Genomic DNA, 23,156 nt, shown 5'->3' on the forward strand with positions numbered 1-23,156 from the left:
AATACTTACAAGGCCAATTCTTCAAGGAAGATAGAAAAATATTCCACTTTTCGATAAAGAAACATAGGGAATTGTTTAAAAAGTAAAAATTATTCATCTTCTGTGTAATGATTGTTCCAGCGGCTTCTTTACTGATAGAATTCAATCTCATCCTGCGCATCGTTAATGTTGAGCAATAAAAATCCATGTAATTCGAAAATTAATTTGACGAATTTCCCATGCAACTCAATTCCTGGTTATCTCCTGGTTATCAGAATTATTTTGACACATTTTTTTACTCTCGGATTCTTGAATCTGAAAAAATTTCAAAATATATTAGTATTTTAGTGTCATTTTAAAGTAACGAAAAATCATTAAGCATTTAAGGTGCTCAAAGAGTACACATTTAAAAACAAACAAACAAACAATTATTTCTATAAATTATAAAATTGTGCGCAGGAATTTAATTTTTTCACAAAAATATAAAATTCTTCACAAGAATTCAAATATTTCTATAAATAATATAATTCTTTGTCAGAATTTAATTATTTTCAATAGAATTTTAATAAAATTCCTAAAAAAAATTCCTTTATTTTTAAAATTTTTTATAAAATTTGTTGAAAGAATTCAATTATTTTTCAAAATTCTGATAAAATCCTTTATAAAAATTCAATTATTTTCAACAGAATTTTAATTCAATTTCTCGATAAATTTTAATTCTGTTCGAAACAATTAATTGAATTTCAAGAATTTTAATAAAATTCTATGCAGGAATTCAATTATTTTCAAAAATAATAAACTTGTTTAGAGGAATTGAATTATTTCCAATACAATTTGAATAAAATTTCTTCATCGAATTGAAATATTTTTAAAAATTGTAATAAAATTTCTTGAATGAATTAATTTTTTCTTAGAATTTTATGGACAATTTCTTTCAAGTTTTTAAAACCATCATCTTTGTCATAATTGAAATTAAACAGTTAATTATTAAATTCTATTAAAGTTCAGAAAATTGAATTCTTTTAAAATTTTTTTTAACGAATTAAGAAAATAATTGAATTTTTTCTTGAAATTTTTTTGAAAATAATTGAATTTTTGCAAAGAATTTGTATACAAATATAATTGAATTTTTTCGAAGAATTTTTAAAAATTTTAGAAAATAATTGAATTCTATTGAAATTTTTATAACGAATTAAAAAAAAATGAAATTCTTCGGTGAAATAGTTTTGAATAAAATTGAATTTTTGCAAAGAATTTTAGTATTTATAAACATAATTGAATTATTTCGAAGGATTTATTAAAACTTTATAAAATAATTGAATTTTTTCGAAGAATGTTATTATTTATGAAAATAATTGAATTCTTGCGAAGAATTTTATTAAAATTTTTGAAATTAATAAACAAGAATAATTAATTAGTAAATTAGTTAATAATTGAATTTTTTTAAAGTTTGAATCAGAAATTATTCAAAAGTTCATATTTGAAAATAAAATTTTTGGAAAGAATTCTATTATTTTCAATACAGAATTTTTCACAATAATTTAATAAATTTTAATGAATTTCTGTGAACTTTAATTATTATTGTTAAAGAATTATAAAAACAATTCAAGGTTTTGTATTAAAATTAGTATTATTGTTAGAGAAAAATTAAAAAAGCATTAATTATTTTTAGTATTTTCAAATCTGCTAATTAATCATTAATTTTAGGGGCGTTATATTCTTCACGACGGCAAAGTTTTATTTAATAATTTTCTCCTAAAATCGAATCTGGTAAACTCTAACCCCTTTCTTCATTTTTGTACTTTTCAATCTGCAAAAAATTTGAAAAATATATAAACTTGCAACTGCAACAAAAATAAATACGATACTTTTGTCTTACAAAAAAAAAAAAAACAAAGTGTAAAATATAATGACGAAAAAATGCATTAATAAAAATAATAATAATAAACTGTTAAACGTGTATGCAAACTAAAGAAGTTTATTAAACTAAAACCTCGCTCGTTTTTTCTCTCTCTTTCTCAACTTTTTTAGATATAAAAAGAAGAGAATAATATTAGCATATCTTCGGGCTCATGATAGAGCACGTCTTCTATCGTCCAAGAGCAGTTAAAAGATTGATGGAATTTTCGAAGCAGTCGAGATCTCGCACGTTTCTCTCTTGACTTCTTTCAACCTTAACTCTAAAGTCGCGCGCGCGGAGATTGAAACAAATCGTTAGAAGAAACTTCCAATAAATCGGACAGCTGTTATATTGAACGCTATGACGTTGACTCGGAAATTCTCAGACACATACGACTGTTGAAGAGAAAAAAAAAAGGAAAATTGACCTTTTTCTCACCTTCACGTCCACATAGACACGCAGAATTCACTCTTTCACGAAATCAAATCGACAAGAACATGCAGCATCAAAATTTCACCGCGCGGTAAATGCAGTCGCAGAATGTAAAGTTTATTGACGAGAGAAAAATACTTACTATATATTTTGTAAAACATGGAAGTTACTTAAATAAAGGAAACGATTTTGTAAACATTACCTTTCTTTCTCTCAAACTTCTTATTGCGTAATGCGCTCCGAAAAATTATAAGTATAAAACTTTTTAGGTTATGTTCGTAATTTTCGGAATGAAAATACACAAAGGGGATCAACTCTCTAATATAAATTACAGGTCCTCAGGTCTTCATTCCTTCGGAAATAATTAATAAAAACTGAGTTTTGTTTTAAATTGGACACATAAACTTTAAATACAAGCAAAACAACCCGGTGACATTTGCACCTTGCCCTTGCCATAGCAAAAACTACACTGAGAGTTGATACGTTGTCCACCGATGGCGCCAGCAGTGCATCAATTCTAGGCGGGAATTTCAAAAAATATATTTATTTTTTATTTTATTTGTTATTTTTTGTATATTTATTTAGAAATTTTATCTATTATTTTACAAATATTAATAACAGTATATTAAAATATTGTAAATAAATTATAAATAATTATGCAAATTTTGTTTTCTTTTTAATTTCCGCCTGTGCATAGCTGGCGCCATCGGTGGCGACTGGGGCGAAATAAAAAGGGCAATAATGGCAAAAAGGGCCAAAATAAAATAACACAAACATAACCTTAAAATAACAGCAGTTAGAATTTAGAAATTTAGAATCGTTAGAATAAATACCTTTTCTCGGAGTGCCGAGTGCGTGAAAAATATTTTCTTTTGTGTTGAGAATGTATAAAAAATATAGATAATTTTTTATTGAAGTAGAAATACACCCTTATTTATGACAGACGAAAGGAATGAATAGAAATTCGTGGAAGTAAAATTTCAGATATGGTTTAGAAATAAAAAGAATGGGAGATGATGGCAAAAGAGCATTTTTAAAATTATTACCCATCGTCCAGAAGAAATTATGAGAAACTAGAGCCTCATTTCTCAGTCTCTCTTTCTCAAAACACTCGAATGATGAAGTACCTACTACACTCTTTTCCTACATCCTTTGGTCTTCCCTCGACCATACCACTCCTACTGGGCCACATGCCATCGTTATTTTCTCTGCTTCTACTACTACTACTAGCACCACTACTTCTATACCACTATCCACGTCTTTTCTATCTTCATTTTTGCGAGGTGAAAAATAATCGCCAAACCGCGTCGTTCAACAGTCACGTTCGAAAAAATTACTCCACAGAAAAAGAATTGAAATTAAAAACGAAAACTTTACTCTCTTTTTAAAAGTTTGATGTAAAAAAAAGGAGAATATTCATCTCTTTTTTTCGATGCAATTTGTCAGAAGAAGAATTAAAAAAAACAATTTAAATAAAATCGAATAAAAAGTTGAATTCGAAACCGAATTTTTTGAAGCAAACTTCAACTGGAACAAACTGGAACTGGAAGCAAATTCAACAAAATAATCATGGAAAATAAAAAATTATCTAAATTTACAAAAATTCGAACTGAAATTTAAGTTTTTGATTTTTATAAACATAAATGGCAGTTTCATGTAATTCGGAAATAAACGATTCTTTTTCAAAATATGAAATTCCCTACGAGGAGATTTCGCATGAGATTGACAACAATTTTCTGTCTCTCAAAGTTCCAAAGGACATCGGACAGATAGAGGCAGTTCAAGGAAAGACTCCTTCCAATTCAGTTCGTGTCAATTGTGCAGACACATCCGGTAAATCTCTTCATTTTTTTCCAAACTATAGACAAATCGTTTTGATTTTCTTATATCAAGAAATCTTTTAGTGAAATAACGTTTACAAATTAATTTTTACAAATCAATAATTTTCATATTTTTCTAAAATAATCTTTAGGCATTTTTTTTTCAAATTGAAAAATTAAATTTGTTTTTTTCTTCTAGGGAAAAACACTTGTAGGGAAGAGTGTACAAAAGTTAATGTTATTCCAAACAGGAAACCACCGGCAAAAAAACCAGAAGAAGAATTATTTTTGCTCAGATGCAAAAAACGTGTCTTGCAAACAGATATTGTTGAACACACCCTTGAAATAGAATTAAAAGCACCTCGAAATTATCGACCGTTACCAAAACCAGGACCTCCTCCTCCAATTATAGAAATTCCATTTATCCCCATCGCAGGTAAAAATGAAAAGAACAAGAAAATAAAGAAAAAGAAGAAGAAAAAAAAGAAATGATAAATAACCAAATTTAATTCTTTTTCTTTAAAAAAAAAGAAAGCAGTAATAATTTTCATCTACAACAAAAAGCAATATCTCTCTCACGAAAAAAATTTATTTTTATTATAAAAATTCATGTTTGAAAATGAAAATATTTCTATTGATGAATGTGAGCAAAAGATAAACGTTTGAAAGCAATTTTAATTTTACCAAAATATATCGTCATTGATTCGCCGTCATTTTCTATATAATCGAAAAATATTCCATGAACTAAAATTCGTTTACCTCTGAAAAAAAAATTTATTCATGTTTCGATAACACAACTGCGATAAAAATATAGAACAATTGAATAATTCGTCTAGAACCAAAAGAATTATGGACTTTGAATTAATAATTGAAAAAAGAATGAAAATATTGCTGCATAAAATAATGTAAAAATTAAAAAAAAAGAGAAAAATATAACAAAATATTTACCAACACTAAAAAAACATTGTCAACGTTCCTATAAATTTAAAATAATACAAAATAAAATATAATTAATATTTAATAAATACTAGCAAATGTTTCACAATAATTCAACTATTTTCAAAAATTTTTTAACTCTTCGCAAGAATTCAATTATTTTCAAAACAATTTCAATTAAATACCTTAAAATATTCAATTATTTAAAAAGATGTTTCAAAAGAATTCAATTATTTTCAAAAGTTTTGATAACATTTTTTATAATGAATTCAATTATTTTTAATACAATTTAAAATGTTTCAAAAGAATTCAATAATTTTCAAGTTTTGATAAAATTTTTTATAATAATTCAATTATTTTTAATACAATTTAAATAAAATTTCTTCAAAGAATTTTAATAAACTACTTGACAAAAATTAAAATATTTTCTTAAATAATAATATTCTTCACAGGAATGGAATTATTTAAATAAGTAATAAAATTCTTCAAAAGGAATTAAAATATTATCAATACAATTTTAATAACATTTCTCGATAGAATTCAATTATTTTAATTTTAATAAAATGTTTAGAAAAAATTCAAATATTTTCAATAATTTTTTAAAAAATTCTTTCCAAGAGTTCAATTATTTTCTATACATTTTTAATGAAATTTCTCCAAAAGATTCAATTATTATCATAAAATTTAATAAACTTCCTCACAAGAATTCAATTATTTTTTTAACAATAAAATTCTTCACAGGAATTCAATTATTTTAATAAATAATAAAATTCTCTAGAAGAATTAAATTATTTTCAATAAATTTTTAATGAAATTTCTCCAAAAGATTCAATTATTATCAAAAATTTAAATAAACTAGTTCACAAAAATTCAATTATTTTCAATACAATTTTAATAAAATTCTTAGAAGGAATTGAAATTTTTTTAATAATTTTCATAAAATTCTTTATAAAATTACTTTCAAAAATTTTGATAAAATTCTTTATAAGAATTAAAAAAAAAATTTTTTAAAATAATTATAAATAGTTAGAAAACAAAAAAGTAAACAAAAACAACTAACTTCAATCTGCTAATGGACATCCGGAAAACAACGATTTTGAAATAGAGAAAATTAATAATTAAAAATAGTAGAAGTAGATTTCGAAGTTATTTTAAAATATTTTCGAATATTTTTATCGTTTTGATCGTTAATTCTTTCTTCGATAAACAAAAAGGGGTTCGTCTAAAAATCTTACGGCCCTGTTAAAGATTTAGATATCGATATATATCGAAGAAAGTGCTGCCACCGCACTAAAGATTAAAGAGAAAGAATTAAAGAAAATCACAAAAACCTCGTCAGTTATTCTCTTGTACTCTTTTGTTTGGCATTTGTTGTGTAAAAGGTATGTATATATACACCTTATTTTTCTCTTTATCACGGGTCTCACGGGTTTATAGTCAATTAATCAGATTCACTAATTTGATTACAAAAGACTATTAAACCGATATATTCCTACTTTGCCTAATGAGAAAACAATTCACCATGCAAAATTGCTAACGAAACAATTGACTTTCAAATTTTCTCAATGAAAAAGCTTTAAAAGCACGTGGCTATTTTATTCTATTGCACTTCATATTTATTTAGAGAATTTACTTTCAATTATTATTATTATTATTATTATTGTTATTTTGTCAAGTTTTTTTCACTAAGATAATTAACTGATTAATGTATTTCAATTGATTTCAATCATATATGAAAGTGTAATTTATCACAGAAAAATAAAAACAAAACAACGCTATATATAATCAACATTGATTTTTTTTGTTTTTGTAAAAAGAAAGAAAAGGAAAATTGTTACTAACAATCCTAAGTTTTTATTTTCTTGCGTCACTTTTGTATTTAAAAAATAAAATAAATAATAATTATAATAATAATTTTTTTATGTAAAAATTTCCTTTTTTCTCAGTTTTTCTAAATTCTAAAATATTATATTTAGTTGAATTTATTAAATTTTGCAAAGTAAGACTTTTTCAGAGCTAATAATGAGAAAGTTAAAATAAGATTTCGCTGCAATTTTGCAAAAATGATTTGTATTCAAATTCTTTATTCTTTGAAAATGTTGTGGTAGAAAAAGTAAACAACTCACCATTTTTTAATATCCTTTGTAGTATCCTTTTTAATATCCTTTGTAATATCCTTTGTAGTATTTTTCTTTAATATTCTTTTATAAAATAATTTTTAATATGCTTTGTAGAATCCTTTCTTAATATCCTTTGTAATATCATTTTTTTAATTTTCATTATAGAATCCTTTTTTAATATCTTTTTATAGAATCTTTTTTTAATATCCTTTTGTAGAATACTTTTTTAATATCCTTTGTAGAATACTTTTTTAATATCCTTTGTAATATAATTTTTTAATATTCTTTGTAATATTATTTTTTAATATTCCTTGTAATATCCTTTTTTAATATTCCTTTCCAATGCACACTTTTTCATCTGTAACAAAAAAATTTTCTTTTTAATTTTTATTAATGAAAACGACACAATCGGACAACAATATGTTACTTTTTATTTCTTAAAAGTCCAACGTATTTTTATAATAATTATTTATTATAATTGAAAAATAACAGAATATCATCTAAAAGTCTATCAATCGTTATTAATAATTTTTTTTTTATTTTCAGTAAACAAAAAGAAAAAAAAATGAGCAACATTCAAAATTGCAATCCTGAAATCGGAGGTTTTTTGGAGATCGAATTTTTTAATGATGAACCAATAGCTTCGACAAGTCGAGGAGATGTCCCCACGTCCGAGGATGATACACAATGGTGTGAAGCTTTTTTAAAATTAAGCACAATTTTCTCGGATATTAATCCCGATGTAATAAAAAATATTTATTTTCGCCAAGCAAAAAATACTAATTTCAAAAATGAGGATTTATTAAATTCCGTCAGCGAAGAAATTATAAATAATCAAAAAGACTGCAGTCGACTGGAGAATTTTTTATCAAATGTTGAGGATTTAAAAGTATTTACGGAAATCGTACCTGAGGACACAAATGCGAATGAAGAATTACCATCAAATTCGTTTGATGTTGAAAAATTTTTAATAGCAATTCCAAATGCAGTGGAATTTTTTGAAAATCCAGAAAGAACATTTGAGTACAGTCTAAAGATGTTTGAATTATTTAAAAACTATTTTAGACAATTAAAGGTAAATTCTTTTTATAATTAAATTTTAATTTATTTCTTAAGAATTATTACTAATTTTCAATCATATTAAAATTTATTATTATAATTACATATTATCGATTTAATTAATTTATTAATTTAATATTAGATATTAATTATAATAATTTATATTTTACATAATAATAGTTATATAATAATTTATAATTAAATTAAAAAAAATTTATTCTTACAGCTGTCTACGATATCCGACGAATATACAAAAAAGGGATTTAATCCTATCGAAACGTTTGAAACTCTAAGCAACAAGAACATTGAAATAAAAATAAAACGTAAAAAAACTAAAATAGATGTAGAAAATTGTCAAGATGTATTGATAGAATTTGAATACATCTCTAATAGACAAGCAATAATTGATTACATCATACAGCAAGAAGAAAACGAGAAATATGATCCTCAAAAAATGAGCGTTAATATTCAAGAAAATCAAGAGGTACTAGAATGCGAATGCTGCTTCGAGGGAATTAATCCAAAATTTGCAATAAGTTGTGGAGAAGGACATGTTTTTTGCCAAACATGTACAATTACAGGAACAGACGTTGAATTGCAAAAAGGTTGCTATCGCATAAAATGCTTTCAAGAATGCAGCAGCGAATTAAATTTAAATTCATTGCAAAAAATTCTAATGCCAAATAAATTCAAAATTCTTTTGGCAAAAGTACAGGAGCAAGAAATAGCAGCGGCAAAAATTGAAGGTTTAGATTCATGTCCATTCTGTCACTATGCTACAATTTTACCTGAGAATGATAAACTTTTCACGTGCATGAATCTTGATTGTGGAAAAATATCCTGCAGGTAAAAATATATGTAGTCATAAATTTATCGAATAATTTAACTGTTTAATTAAATTAAACATCTTTTAATTTAATATAGATTGTGCAAAAAACTGGACCACTTGCCGAGAGAATGTGAAAAAATTGAAAGAAACAAAAAAGCACGACTGATTGTCGAAGAAAAAATGACGGCAGCCTTGGTTCGAACTTGTAGAAGATGTGGTAAGGAGTCAATTAAGGATGGAGGGTGTAATTTTATAACATGTCCTTGTGGAGAAACCTTTTGCTATTACTGTGGAAAGTCATCGATAACTCATGATCACGTAGATAGAATGTCAGTATTTTTTTTCACAATTCAATTTTTTTTTTCAATGAAAATATTCTGAATTAGTTTTTATTATTTTTTTATATTTTTATTATTATTTTTTTAGGTGTAACGCTCACACATCAGACGCATCCACTGTCGCGTTTGTTGGACGAAAAGTCACAAACGCACTACTTGAATTGGATCCTAATCTCCAAATTAATGTGGAATCAATTCTACCGACAAATTATGCTAACGTTTCAAGTGCAACTGTGCCGGTAAAGTATCACTTTATCTTTAAACATTCAGGCCTCGAATCGACTTTGAGAAACAATAAATTTTTTTAATCGATTAAAAATACCGAAAAAGTCGATTATTTTATTTTGAGTTATCACAAAAATTTCATTTTCTATTTTGACTTTTCCCTGACTTTCAAAAAAAAAATTTTTAATATCTAGAACATTTAACTAAATTAATTCAACAGTTTTAATTTATATTTAAAAACTTAACTAATTTTTTAAAAAATTCAACTAAAAGTTTTCAAATAATTAAGTTTCTAAAAATTAATTAATTTCACTCAAAATTCAAAATTAAACAAATTTTAATTTGAAAAATTATGGAAATTTAATTATTTCTAATAAATTAAACTATGACTTCCAATATTCAATTATTATTTTCTAGAATTTGTAACTGAAATTCTTTTCTAAATCAATTATTTTTATTAATTTTCAGAAAATTATTCGAGAATTATAATTATTCAAAAATACTGTTCACTTTAAATTCGTCAAAAATTCAATTGCTGTCCATTAAATGTTACGAAATTTTAATTATTGGAAAGCTTTATAATTAAATAATCTATAAATTTAAAAATTAAACTAAAAGTTTTTCAAAAAATTAATGTTACTCAAAATTCAAATTTTTAAAAATTTTAATTTGAAAACTTTTGAAATTTAATTATTTCCAAAAAATTTTACTATAACTCTTCTAATATTCTATTATTTTCCACAATTTTCAACTAAAATTCTTCTCTAAATAATTTATTTTTAGTATTTTTCCGAAAATTATTCAAGAATTAAATTAAGTAAAAAGTCAATTTTTTAAAAAACTGTTTTATACACAGAAAATTTATTAAAAAAAAAAAATGAAAATCGAAATAATTTGCATTTTACACAAAATAGTGGCATTTTGTTGCAATATTTGAAAAAAAAGTCGAAAAAGTCGTATTTTATGAAAATAATGATCAAAAAAGTGTTTTTTTCTCAAAATAGTTGAAAAAGTCATAGTATTCGAGGCCTGAACATTATTTTGTTTTAAATAAATTCAAATAACTAAATAATAAATTTTCTAAAATAGAAACAACTATTTTGACCTTTTATCTAATGTTAAAGAAAGGATTATTTTAAAAATTAAATTCAAAGATTCAAAGATTGTATAATTATATTAACTTACCAACATCTTTTATTTTCAGACCATAGCATTAAGGGAATCGTCAACACTTCCGGAATTTTAAATTCCCTTTGTCACATCTGAAAGCAGAAAACCACACATCATGGAGTATTATTTTTTCTTTTCATAAATTTTCAATTTTTATTTTTATTATTAATAACAGTATATTAATATTTTGTTTTTAATTTTTAAGTTAACGTAAATACATTACTTTTTCATCGATTAAAAAATGTTCTCTTTTAGTTTTTTTATGTGCGCCTTTTATTAGTTATCGGTTTTTCATTATTCAGTGAACTTTCATTCCTCTTCATAAATTTGCCGTCGAATAAAGTATATCTATTTTCTGAATGATCCACAATATACAAAACTGTATTAAATTTCGAGATATGCTCTAATATTAACAATATTACACACTTTAGAAATAATTCAACATCTTGGAATTGTATAGTTCACTGCTATTTCTTTACAGTAAATAAAATTTAAATTTTTTATAATCAATGATAATTATAGATTTATTCCGATAGACGTAATTTAACCTCAAATTTCAAGTATTTATTAACTTTTCATTGTAAAAGGATTAATAATGCTAGATAAATATTTTTAGACAAAAAAAAATTATAATGAGGCAAAACAATTTTTTTACTGAAAACAAATTGGTAAATAATTAACTTGATATTATTTTAACAATTAATTTTTTATGCAAATGCAGAAAAATTGCAAACATTTTGTGCGCTTATATTTGATCGCAACTTATTTTTCCCATAATAACTGAATTTTTTATTGATGTCAGCTGAAATTACTTGTTTTTATGTTTCTAAGACTAGTATTTCTATTGTAAAAATTAAAATTATTATTTCTAACATTATATTTTATAATAACAATTACATTTTTATTGCCAACTTACGTTTGTCATCTTTGCGAAAATTTGCAATACTCGTTTTTCCTTCACGATATTTAAAATAATTGTTATTTTCCCATCAAAAACGAAATTCATACAAAAATAATTAATAAACAATATTTTCTTAAACAATAAAACTGAATGAAAGAGAAAAAAATTGGAGCACTTTCGTATTGTTTTCAACCGGAAGTGAAAATTTGGGGGGAAAAAACCGCTAAATGAAAAGTAGATCACAACTACGTGAGTCAAACAAACTACTTTAAATAATTTCAACGAAAAAAAACAATAATACTATTAAGTCAATTTAAATATTCGTACTTTTATAAAATAAAGGCAATAAATACGGTTAATTTTTTCTTTACAAAAATTTTATTAAAAAAGAAAAAAGAATATTGAGTAATTTTTAAATATTGTGATTTTTTACCGGAAGTCCTAAACGTAATCGGTTTTTCGTAAATAACGGAAGTAGCCGATTGTTAACGAAGCATCTATAGGAAGAAGAAGAAAAAAAAGTTCGTTGTCGCCATTTTCTATTCCCTTCCAGTGCCTTTGTGTTTAAAAAAAGAAAAAAAAAAGAAAAACTGGCTGCATTAAAAGCGTAATCAAAGGCAGTAAGTCACAGTAAGTCGACAAACCTCTTCGTGCTATTGTTTGATTTTATGTTTCACGTATTGTGAACCTAAATTCAGTGAGAATTGTTTGTCACATGAAATCTTTATCCCAGAGCTCTCAGGGTAAAAATTTTTTTTATTTTATTAAATCTACAACTATATAAAAGAAATATTTATTTTTAAATATATATTTTGGACATATGTTGTGAATTTGTAATTTATAATTTATAGGTTAGAATTTGAATCGTAAAATTGTTTTCACTAATTAACAACAAAAATTTGATTTTTGTTATAAATTTCTTTTCTTTTATTTTAGTCTCAAAATTTCGTTTATTTATATTTTATCACAACATAAAGCAGTTTTTCGAATTTTATATTCAATAATCGAATGTTATTAATCGAGTATAATAGGAAACAAGCAGACCGGTGTTTGATTTTATCGTTTATTTACTTTCTCATTTTTTGTTCATATTAATTTTTTTTGTCTCGAATTTTTGCAGGTTTTGATTTTTAATAATGAATATTGCCGGCACAAGTTCTGGAAGAGACCTTCCAGCTAACAAATTAAATATTTATTATAGAATACGTTCTATTTTCCCGAACATTGCAGCCGATCATATAAAAGATATGATTTTGAATCCACACTTGTATGATATGCAAGACGTGCAAGACGATCAAAGTTTTATTTCGAACATGACAGAAAATTTGTTAGTAAATGGTGCGAATCACGTGGACCTTGAAAATGTCGCGAGAAATTCCAGCTCATGGAAATTTGAAATTATTCCTACACCTGATGTACAAACAGGAAGGTTAATAGAAATATTCCCGGATGCTGATCCGGAATATCTAAAAGATTATGCGGAAATAAATTACAAAAATCCGGAACTAATAAATACATTCATCGAAGACAATTTAAGGGAGAAAAAATATCCAAGTCGCGAAGATTATGTTAAGAGAAAAAAACTCGATGATGATTATAAAAAATATTTTACGAATTTTTTTTCTGTTGCGGAATTCGTAAAAGAAATATCGAATCCTATCGAATATTTCGAAAATATTAACAGGGAATGTCAGGATAATGATGTTACAAAAGCATTATTATACGATCTCTTTAAAAATGTAGAAGTAAGTATTATTATTTTTTCTTTATTTATTTAGAACGAAAAATTAACATTTTTTTTTCTCTTTTGTTTAACAGAAAGCAGTAATAAACGACGAATATGCTGCGTGTAAATTTAATGCAACTTTAACGTCCAATAATTTAGTAGAGAAACATTCGGGACAGTTGCACGAAATAACAAAAGACTCTTTAAAAAGTTTAAACATGAATCAAATTCATGAATTTTCTTTTATTTACAATAAAAAAATTTTTGAAAAAGATTTTGAAAATTCAGTGGAAGAAGTATTGGAGTGCCAGACGTGTTTAACTCTCGTTCCGGCATCAAAATCGTCAACTTGTGATAACGATCACAATTTTTGCCATCAGTGTATTAGATTAGGAACAGAATGCAAAATTTCCGAGGGTATTTATAATATTCCTTGCTTCGTAAAGTGTAATGGTACATACAGTCAAGCAACATTGAAAACAGTGTTAAATTCGAAAACCTATAATATTTTGATGCAAAAACGACAAGAAGAGTCGATTCTGGAAGCTTCTGTAAACGCAGAAAGTTGCCCATTCTGTACTTTTTTGCAAGAAGTTGATGAGGAGAGTAAAATATTTTTTTGCCTTAATGATGATTGTAGGAAACAATCTTGCAGGTATTTGAAATTTTTATGCATTGCAATGAAAAGGAATTATCGACAATATACAGAATATGTAAAACATTTGTTATTATTATATAATACAATTGATTCGTGAAATTTAATATACTTTTTCTTTCTAGGAGGTGTAAAAAAATGAATCATTTGCCATACGAATGTAAAGACGTATTAGAAATACGAAAAGCTCGAATATATTTGGAAGAAAAAATGACACGAGCTTTGATTAGAAATTGTCTAAAATGTGGCAAGCAATTCCTAAAATCAGAGGGATGTAACAGAATGACATGTGTTTGTGGCGCTAGCCAGTGTTATTTATGTGATGCATCAGTAGCGTCGGATAATTATAAACATTTTAATGGTCAAGGATCGGATCGACACGACTTGTAAGTTAATTTTGTATTTTTAAAAAATAATTGAATTTCAAAAGTTTTTTAAATTGAAAGATTAAAAATTTTCAATTGAAGTAAAATATAATATTTAAATATTCATTTAAAAAATTCTAATTGCTGTAAAAGTATATAATAATATTTGAATATTTTAAAAATTATTAATTTACTATTTTTCTAAACAATTATTAAAGTTTAAAATAATTCTATTTAAAAAATTCTAAAAATTAGTGGAATTTTGAAATAATTGTATTTATAATTTTTATAAATAATTACATTACAGTCCCCTTGTTTATCTAATCCCCTTTTTATTTTTATTTTCCCCTTTTTTTATCTCCTTAAATTAAATAAATTCCTCAAAAACACCTAAAAAAATTTCACTTTTAGAAAATTTCGGAAAAATGTTAGAAAAATCTTTTTCTATTATTTTCTCAGAGTTTTTTAATTGTTTATTTATTTTTTTATACAAGGTAAGATATATAAAATATCTTGAATTATACTTACAAAGTAAAATAAAGTTGAAAGTATGTTTTACAAATTTTTATTAAAATTTACTTTGAAAATAACAATTTTTAATAGTAAATTTGTGTATGAAAATTTTTTAAATTTTCTTCGAATGTAGTACAATTTGTCATTAAAAATTATTATGTCCAGAGTAAATTTTACTTCCTCTGAATTAAATTTTTGTAAAGAAATTTTCTTCGAAAATAGTAAAATTAAAGTTATAATATCCTAATATAAAAATTATTTTCAAAAGTGATAAAATTCTTCACAGAAATTCAATTATTTTCAAAGATTTAAATAATTTAAATAATTTTCATTCAAATTACAATTATCTTTATAAATAATAAAAATTTCGCAAGAATTCTATTATTTACAAATTTTTTAAATAAATTTCTTCGGAATAATTCAATTATTTTCGTAAATAATTAAACTTTTTATAGAGATTCAATTATTCTCATAAATAATAAAACTCATCTTATAATTTCAATTATTTTTAGTACAATTTTAATCGAATTCGTCGAGAAATGCAATAATTATTCTTCAAGATAATTATTTTAAAATTATTCTTCAATTATTTCTTCAAAATTCGTCGAATTAATTCAATTATTTAAAAATTTGTTAATAAAATTTTTTAGGAACATTCAATTTTGAGAAACATTCAATTATTCAATATTTATAATTTATAATTTATTTTTGTATTTAAATAATTGAATTCTTCTATAATTTTCTAATAAAAATTAATTTAAAAGTGAATTTTCAGTAACAATTGAATATTAAAAACATTACAAGGTGAATATTTTTAGAAATTAATTGAATTTTAAAAAGATTCCAAATTAAAATCTTTGAAAATCTGAATTTTTCATAATTTTTTTTTTCATATTAACAATTGAACCCCTTGATGCAAGAACCAGACATGGACCATTGAAATTAAATGGGCTACGTCTGGTTCTTGCATCAAAGGGTTCAATTCTGAAGAATTAATTTTTTTTGGAAAAGTTTAATTGAATTTTTTTGTTGAAATTATTTGATGTTTTTATTTTCTAATAATAATATTCAATTGAAGAATTTCAGAATAATCGAAATTTCCTTAAAATTGAATTCTAGACAAATGGATTTGAAAATTTTTAGATATATTTTTCAAAAATTATTAAGAATATATTTAACTTGAAGAAGAATTTTAGTTAAAAATTCTAGAAAATAATAATTAAATTGAAATGTTGAAAATAATTTTAAAGAAGTTAGAGTAACAATATTCTTATAATATAAAATAATGATTTCATCACTCGGTCAACTGTAATTATTATAAAATATGAAAAAATCGATCATTCTGAGTATTTTTTTGAGTATTTAATCATTTTGAGAGTGAATCAGAATATTATTTAGGATCAGGGAAAAAGTCAAAATTTTGTCTGAAAATTGGGGAAAAGTCAGGAAAAATAAAAATTTTTGTGGCAACTCTGTATTGGTCAAATTTAATTTTTCGATAGGTACTTTTTTTACTACTTTTTCTTTAATTAATAAATGAGTGCGAAGTCTGTAAGAAAAATTGTGTGCTTGAAATGTTTTAAAATAAGAGATTTTAATTTTTACAAAATTTCAGATGTCCTTTGTATACGGATGACAAGTACCAAGAAGTACAATCCGTACTGGAAGTGGCCAAAAAAACCAAGGAAGCGATCCTGAAACAAAATCCTGATTTCGAGACGGAAATGATTGACGTACTTTTGCCTGTTTTACCTGAAAAAACCGAAGGGCCACACGATCAAATACCAAATTCTAACGAACTTCCAGTAAGTTTTTGCTTTTGTATATTACAGTTATAATTTTTTACAAAAAATCGTGTAAAGTTTAACACGATCGTTACTTTTCAGGAACACGTATTAAAAGTCGCTAAAGCAATTGCCCCTTGAAATTTTTCAAAAATTTACATAAGATACTCATTTCTTTTTTTTCATAATTCATGATTTTTCGAGAAAAAAATGAATTGTTTTTTTTTTTTGTTTACAACAGTTTTTTATTAATCAAGATTATAACTGTTTAGTTTTTTTAATATTATTTAGATAGAACTTTGAAATCAAAAGGATTTAAAACAATTGTTCTATATTTTAAGAATCGAAATATTAAAAAAAAATTTTTACGAATAGATTGTACTTCAAGTTTGATGCTCAACGAAAGCATGAAAGAGTTTCGTTTTTAGGAAAATTAAAATTTAATATTCCTAATTTAATGTATAAATAGAACAAGATCTTTGAACGTTATAACTAATAGGAGTGAGAGGGTCCAGTTAGCAAAACAATTGGAATTCCATATATCGATTGTCTATGTCGACTTAAAGTGGGAAACGAAACCTCACGTGACATACCGAGTTTCCCAGGGATTTTCATGATTTCACACAGAAAATAAACCCTCGCGATATTCGAATCCGTGTTGAGAATTCAAACACGAAATGGAAAAGCTTGGCTTTCTGTATTGCTGAAATTTTTATATTATAGAATAAGAGAGAGAGAGAGAAAGAGGGAATTATTCCTTTCAAAAATATTGAATTATTATAAAGCTGTATCGATAGTTTTGTTAATTTCGGTGAATTTAATATTCAAATACATAAATTTTCTGAAAAAAGAAAATAAATTCATCGGAGATATTTTTTTTTCATTTTTTTCACAATTCGTTCAATATTAATGAATATTTAATTAGAATTTCAATTTTGAATTTGATCTGTAAAAGGGCGCGGATCGTAAACATGAATTCGAGATCAATCTTGCCACCTGTTTCTGATTTACGTGCTGAGTATTATTAACAGAGGTCATAAAGTTTAAGATAAGCTTATTAGTTCCACATTTCCCTTTTGTTGTTGGAATTTAAATAGGAGAACATTCAGTCTCTGAATCGTAAAACAAACATAATAATTTGTTATTCGCGTGGAAGTAACAGAAAATGAAAAAAAGTACAAAATGTTATTTTTTTTGTTACTATTTTATTTATATAATTACAGAGAAAAATATTCGAGTTTTAAAATTAGTGCTTCATTTAATTATGAACGAGAAATATAAAAGCTTCAAGGATATTCAAAAAAAAAAAAAAAAAAAAATGAAAAGGTTTCTCCAAAAGCAGAATTATAAGCTTTATATTTACTTTTCTCGAATTATCTCTAAAAATAGTTGTATTAGTTTCTTTCTTATGTAAAAAAGTTCCATAACGTCGAGGCATGTATCAAGTAGTGATTGTTATTATTATTATTATAGAATTAATAATTATTATTTAATATTAAATTATTTAATTTCATTTGTAATTTCTTAATTATAATGATTATTAGTTTGTTCATTATTTATAGTTACTAACTTATAGTAAACTAGCGCCCGAAACATGATATTCCATTTATTATTATTTTTGATATTATTACGTAAATTACAAAATTTTTTATTTTCAAATAGAAACTTCGATTTTTGAATAATTTCAGATTCAGAATTTAAAAAATTTGCTTATTAAGTACATAATTAACTATTAATTTTTATTTTCAAAAAATTTAATAAATTTCTAAGAATTCAATTATTTTCTAGAATTTTAATAAATTCGAATCAATTCAAATATTTTTATAAAAAATATAGTAAAATTCTTCGCAAAAATTAAATTATTTTTATAAATAACAACATTTTTTTCAGGAGTTCAATTATTTTTAATACAATTTTTGATAAAATTCAATAATCAAATTTTTTATTTTATTAGCAGACGCGATAATTTTAAAAATTTGAAGCAAATTCTTTGTTTTATTCAATTATTTTCAGAATTTTCAATTAAATTTATTAAAAAAAAACTACATTACATATTTTCAAAAAAATTAAAAAAAGTCTTTAAAAGAATTTAATTATTTACAAGAACTCTAATAAAATTGTTTAAAAGAATTCAAATTTTTCTCAATCATCCTAATAGAATTTCATGAATGAATTCAATTATTTAAAAAAAATTGTAATAAAAATTCTAAGAAAAATTTAATTATTTCCTAAAAATCTTAATAAAATCCAAGAATCAAATTAATTTCAATCATTAACAAACACGATGATTATTTTAAAAACTTGAAAGAAATTCTTTATAAAATTCAATTAGATTCAATATTTTGAAATAAAATTATTAAAGGGAATTATTAAAGGAAAATTATTAATGAAAATCTCCATTAACTTAAAAAAATTGAAAGAAATTCTTCAAATATTTTAATTTTGGATCTTTAAAAATTTTAATAAAATTCTTCACAAGAATTGAATTATTTTCATAAATAATAAAATTCTTCGAAGGAATTCAATTATTTTTAATACAATTTTTTATAAAATTCAATAATCATTTCCAATGTTATTAAATAGACACGATTATTTTAAAAAGTTGAAACAAATTCTTTGTTTAAATTCAATTATTTTTAGAATTTTCAATTAAAATTAAAAAAAACAACTTAATTTAAATCATTATCGAACAAACACGATCAGGTTTTAAGAACTTAAAAGAATTTCTTCATAAAATTCAATTTGTTTCAAAATTTTTATTCAAAATTATTTAAAAAATCGAGACGCCTGTTTATCCCCGTTTATGCAAATGCTCTAATAGTCATTTGATCTAATTTAAAGGTTATAAATATTCAAATGATCTAAAGAACATTGAATATAATGTGATTTTATATAAAAGTCTAATTAATAAAATGAGTTTATTCTATAATTTATTTTTAAGCCAATAATCAAAATATCCAATTCGCATTTTCTATAATCATAAGCAATTATAAAATTTTTTCACGCAAACTTTCAACTGATAAAATAGTTGTATAAGCCAAAGTTTATTTTTTATAATTTTATAATAACCTAATTTTAAAGTGTTATAATTTTTAATTTGTATAAATTGTAATTTAACAAATGTCTGTCAAATCTAAATGTAGTAAAATATAATTTATTTAAATAAAATATCTTTTTTAAAAAATGCTAACAACCTCGAATCGTCAATTGATCAAATATTCAAAACATCTAATCGTCATTTCGTCCAATGCTAAAAACATCGAATCGTCAAATGGTCGAATGCTTAAAACATCGAATCGTCAATTGATCAAATATTCAAAACATCTAATCGTCATTTCGTCCAATGCTCGAAACGTCGAATCGAGAAAAATTGGAAAAATTTGCTTGGTTTAAATAAATGTTAACTTACATCAAGCAAATTTTTCAACTTTTTCTCGATTCGACGTTTCGAGCATTGGACGAAATGACGATTAGATGTTTTGAATATTTGATCAATTGACGATTCGATGTTTTAAGCATTCGACCATTTGACGATTCGATGTTTTTAGCATTGGACGAAATGACGATTAGATGTTTTGAATATTTGATCAATTGACGATTCGAGGTTGTTAGCATTTTTTAAAAAAGATATTTTATTTAAATAAATTATATTTTACTACATTTAGATTTGACAGACATTTGTTAAATTACAATTTATACAAATTAAAAATTATAACACTTTAAAATTAGGTTATTATAAAATTATAAAAAATAAACTTTGGCTTATACAACTATTTTATCAGTTGAAAGTTTGCGTGAAAAAATTTTATAATTGCTTATGATTATAGAAAATGCGAATTGGATATTTTGATTATTGGCTTAAAAATAAATTATAGAATAAACTCATTTTATTAATTAGACTTTTATATAAAATCACATTATATTCAATGTTCTTTAGATCATTTGAATATTTATAACCTTTAAATTAGATCAAATGACTATTAGAGCATTTGCATAAACGGGGATAAACAGGCGTCTCAAAAAATCTCCATTAGTTTAAAAAAAATTCAAAGAATTTATTCAAAAAAAATTTAATTTAAGGATCTTAAATAATTTTACCAAAATTCTTCACAAGTATTCAATTATTTTTATAAATAATAAAATAACAAGAAAAATAATATTTATAAAATTGCAAATACCTTTGTTAACATATTTTTAATTGTCTACATTTTATATTTGTACTTAAATCGCTGAGTCCATCTTCAGCGAAGAGGCAAAATTAGAAAGGAACGCGTTACCTACTGCAGGGAATGAAAAGTCTTTTATCCTAGAGTAACAGCATAGAAGATATCTGTTTCAAATGCTCAATTATTGTTAATTATTTTGATTAATATTAACATAATTATTATCATTACTACTAATGAATTAAACTTCATATAATTATATTATTAATATTAATTGTTATTACTTACAAAATTTAATAATTATAATTATAATAGTAATAATACACTGAAAAAAAATTTATTTGATTCAAATAACCGAATACTTGACTATTATCAATTAAATATTTACTTGAATCAAATAATATTTATTGGAATCAATTAAATGGTGTTTGAACCAAAAATTTCAGTATTTTAAGCAAATATGAATTGAACCATTTAATTGACTCCAACAAATATTATTTTATTCAATTAAATATTTAATTGATGATAGTCAAGTAATCGGTTATTTCAATCAAATAAATTTTTTTTTCCAGTATAATAATAATAATAATAATAATAAAAATATTAGCATTGATAAAAATATAATAAACTGGTTGTAATAATTTAGTAGAAATATTAATTATTCAAAGGGATGAACCCGTTTTGAAAATATTACATGTTCGTTTCGATTATCTTGACATTTCTATTATTGGTGTGTCATTTTCATTCTGCCAACTGTTCATAGAAGTGACAAATATTTTTTCATATCTTTAAAATTAGTAGATGTTTAAATTTATAAACTAAATTGAAAATCGACATCTACGCTGATTTAAGAGGCAGAGAATAAATTGTACAGTAAATAACAAGAGGCAATATAGATTGCTTTTGGACGTATAAGAAAATGGGGGAAGATGTACATAAACCAAGTTCTTCAAAATCAGCAAGAACAAATTGAATAACAACATTCAGGTGAGCATTACAAAATTTATTTTTTTTGCATTAAATTTAAATATAGTTTCATTTGAAAATATTAAAATTAAAATTCCAAATTTCATTTCATTTCGTTATAAAATAAAATTATATTGTATTTTTGTATCTTTTTAACCGCATTTCAATATTTTGAGTTTCAGTATGAAGAAAGAGCTCGTACTTTTGTGCATTATCTCGCTGATTGTCGTGGGATTTGGGAAACCTTGTAAATATTGGTGCAAAACTGACAAATGGGAGTATTACTGTTGTTCGTCGAAAAGTGAAAAGTCAAGAGAAGAAAATCCTTTGAAGTCAATGATGGGAATTTTAATACCCCACTTGTGGTTCGCTCTTGGATTTCCGAAAATTTATCATCATGAACATATTGCTTGGGAAGAGATGAAGCATCAGGAACATGGGAGGAAATGTCCACCAGTGAGGCACGCTTGTCCAAGGAGCAACGATTGGTGGTATGATGCTCCAATTCCTTGTTACAATGACGATGAATGCATATCATCTGCGAAATGTTGTTTTGACATTTGTCTTAATCACAAAACATGCAAACCAACAGTTTAATTACGTAAAATATTTAATAGTCATTAATTAGATTATTTATTTAAATAAAGAAAAGGAAACTAATGCTAAATCTTTATTTTAATCGTTATTAGAGAAATTTAGAATAGTAAAATTATATTTTTTTCGATTTTAGATATGAAATAATATTGCAGGCTTTTGACTACAATTTGGATATTTTTTCTATAGTTTTGCGCCACTAAAAATTACTTTTTGCCTTTTTTAAATTTTTTCTACTTTAAACAATAACAGATTCTTCACAGAATAGAAAAATAATAGAAATAAACTTTCTGATCAGAATCTATTTTAAATGGAATTTCAATTAAGATTTTAGAAAATAATTGACTATTATAAGCGTTTTAGTAACAATTTTTTTTCGATACAATCAAACTTTAAAAGGTTTAAAATTAAAATCTTTAAAAATTTGAATTTTGAGTAAATTTTACTTAAAAATTATAAGGAATTTAGTTTTTTGGTAATTTCGAATAATCAACAATTTTTCTAAATAAAATAATTACTTTAAAATATTTTACAAAATCTCATTTTTTAGAATTATTATTATAATTTTGAAAAAAAACAATCATTTTAAAAATTTTTTATTATTCAATAAAATTGACTAGTTTTTTCAATTGTCAAAAAATTCTTTAACAAAATTTAATTATTCTCAAAAACTTCTTTCAA

At 23.8% G+C, this 23,156-nt stretch overlaps 5 protein-coding genes across 10 annotated transcripts in view; 4 read left to right on the forward strand and 1 right to left on the reverse strand.

Moving 5' to 3' along the window:
* LOC122500987 (band 7 protein AGAP004871-like) overlaps positions 1-10,900 on the reverse strand; it is a 283,194-nt gene extending 272,294 nt beyond the window's left edge. For 2 of the 4 annotated variants that reach the window (XR_006301530.1, XM_043610179.1), the window contains exons 1-2: positions 2,514-2,752; positions 10-294 (exon numbers count right to left, since the gene is read on the reverse strand). The gene's annotated coding sequence lies outside the window, so the exon portion shown is untranslated. Of the gene's footprint in view, positions 1-9; positions 295-2,513; positions 2,753-3,357; positions 3,482-7,193; positions 7,546-10,823 lie in introns of those variants that run through there. The other 2 variants (XM_043610180.1, XM_043610181.1) reach the window with 2 other exon arrangements.
* LOC122500989 lies at positions 3,954-4,933 on the forward strand. Its single transcript, XM_043610183.1, has 2 exons — positions 3,954-4,144; positions 4,331-4,933. The coding sequence occupies exons 1-2, from the start codon at positions 3,955-3,957 to the stop codon at positions 4,621-4,623; spliced, it is 483 nt and encodes a 160-aa protein (XP_043466118.1). The 5' UTR covers position 3,954; the 3' UTR covers positions 4,624-4,933.
* Positions 6,343-11,318, forward strand: LOC122500986 (E3 ubiquitin-protein ligase RNF216-like). Its single transcript, XM_043610177.1, has 6 exons — positions 6,343-6,449; positions 7,734-8,262; positions 8,473-9,092; positions 9,171-9,404; positions 9,502-9,652; positions 10,843-11,318. Exons 2-6 carry the CDS (start codon positions 7,753-7,755, stop codon positions 10,882-10,884), a joined length of 1,557 nt encoding a protein of 518 aa, XP_043466112.1. The 5' UTR covers positions 6,343-6,449; positions 7,734-7,752; the 3' UTR covers positions 10,885-11,318.
* An 875-nt stretch (positions 11,319-12,193) lies between these two features.
* Positions 12,194-17,620, forward strand: LOC122500991 (E3 ubiquitin-protein ligase RNF216-like). Of its 2 annotated transcripts, none has more exons than XM_043610185.1 (6): positions 12,194-12,339; positions 12,830-13,454; positions 13,528-14,090; positions 14,216-14,476; positions 16,584-16,773; positions 16,855-17,620. In XM_043610185.1, exons 2-6 carry the CDS (start codon positions 12,846-12,848, stop codon positions 16,891-16,893), a joined length of 1,662 nt encoding a protein of 553 aa, XP_043466120.1. In that variant the 5' UTR covers positions 12,194-12,339; positions 12,830-12,845; the 3' UTR covers positions 16,894-17,620. The 2 variants fall into 2 exon arrangements, with proteins under 2 accessions (XP_043466120.1, XP_043466119.1); XM_043610184.1 differs by having other exon boundaries at positions 12,208-12,452.
* A 3,922-nt stretch (positions 17,621-21,542) lies between these two features.
* Positions 21,543-22,666, forward strand: LOC122500992. 2 transcript variants are annotated; one of them, XM_043610187.1, is made up of 2 exons: positions 21,543-21,902; positions 22,058-22,666. In XM_043610187.1, the coding sequence occupies exon 2, from the start codon at positions 22,065-22,067 to the stop codon at positions 22,476-22,478; it is 414 nt and encodes a 137-aa protein (XP_043466122.1). In that variant the 5' UTR covers positions 21,543-21,902; positions 22,058-22,064; the 3' UTR covers positions 22,479-22,666. The 2 variants fall into 2 exon arrangements, with proteins under 2 accessions (XP_043466122.1, XP_043466121.1); XM_043610186.1 differs by having other exon boundaries at positions 22,064-22,666.
* The last annotated feature ends 490 nt before the right edge of the window (positions 22,667-23,156 follow it).

This window comes from Leptopilina heterotoma, unplaced genomic scaffold, assembly GCF_015476425.1.
Source record: "Leptopilina heterotoma isolate Lh14 unplaced genomic scaffold, ASM1547642v1 Lhet_197, whole genome shotgun sequence".
Lineage (NCBI taxonomy): Eukaryota > Metazoa > Arthropoda > Insecta > Hymenoptera > Figitidae > Leptopilina > Leptopilina heterotoma.

Bases quoted from the DNA above. Each gene is read 5' to 3' on its own strand.
- LOC122500989 (XM_043610183.1), top strand. From the start codon at position 3,955: ATGGCAGTTTCATGTAATTCGGAAATAAACGATTCTTTTTCAAAATAT. The intron at 4,145-4,330 runs GTAAATCTCTTC...TTTTTCTTCTAG, and splicing joins CAATTGTGCAGACACATCCG to GGAAAAACACTTGTAGGGAA.
- LOC122500986 (XM_043610177.1), top strand. From the start codon at position 7,753: ATGAGCAACATTCAAAATTGCAATCCTGAAATCGGAGGTTTTTTGGAG. The intron at 9,405-9,501 runs GTCAGTATTTTT...TTATTTTTTTAG, and splicing joins CATGATCACGTAGATAGAAT to GTGTAACGCTCACACATCAG. The intron at 9,653-10,842 runs GTAAAGTATCAC...TTTTATTTTCAG, and splicing joins TTTCAAGTGCAACTGTGCCG to ACCATAGCATTAAGGGAATC.
- LOC122500991 (XM_043610185.1), top strand. From the start codon at position 12,846: ATGAATATTGCCGGCACAAGTTCTGGAAGAGACCTTCCAGCTAACAAA. The intron at 13,455-13,527 runs GTAAGTATTATT...TTTGTTTAACAG, and splicing joins ATCTCTTTAAAAATGTAGAA to AAAGCAGTAATAAACGACGA. The intron at 16,774-16,854 runs GTAAGTTTTTGC...GTTACTTTTCAG, and splicing joins CAAATTCTAACGAACTTCCA to GAACACGTATTAAAAGTCGC.
- LOC122500992 (XM_043610187.1), top strand. From the start codon at position 22,065: ATGAAGAAAGAGCTCGTACTTTTGTGCATTATCTCGCTGATTGTCGTG.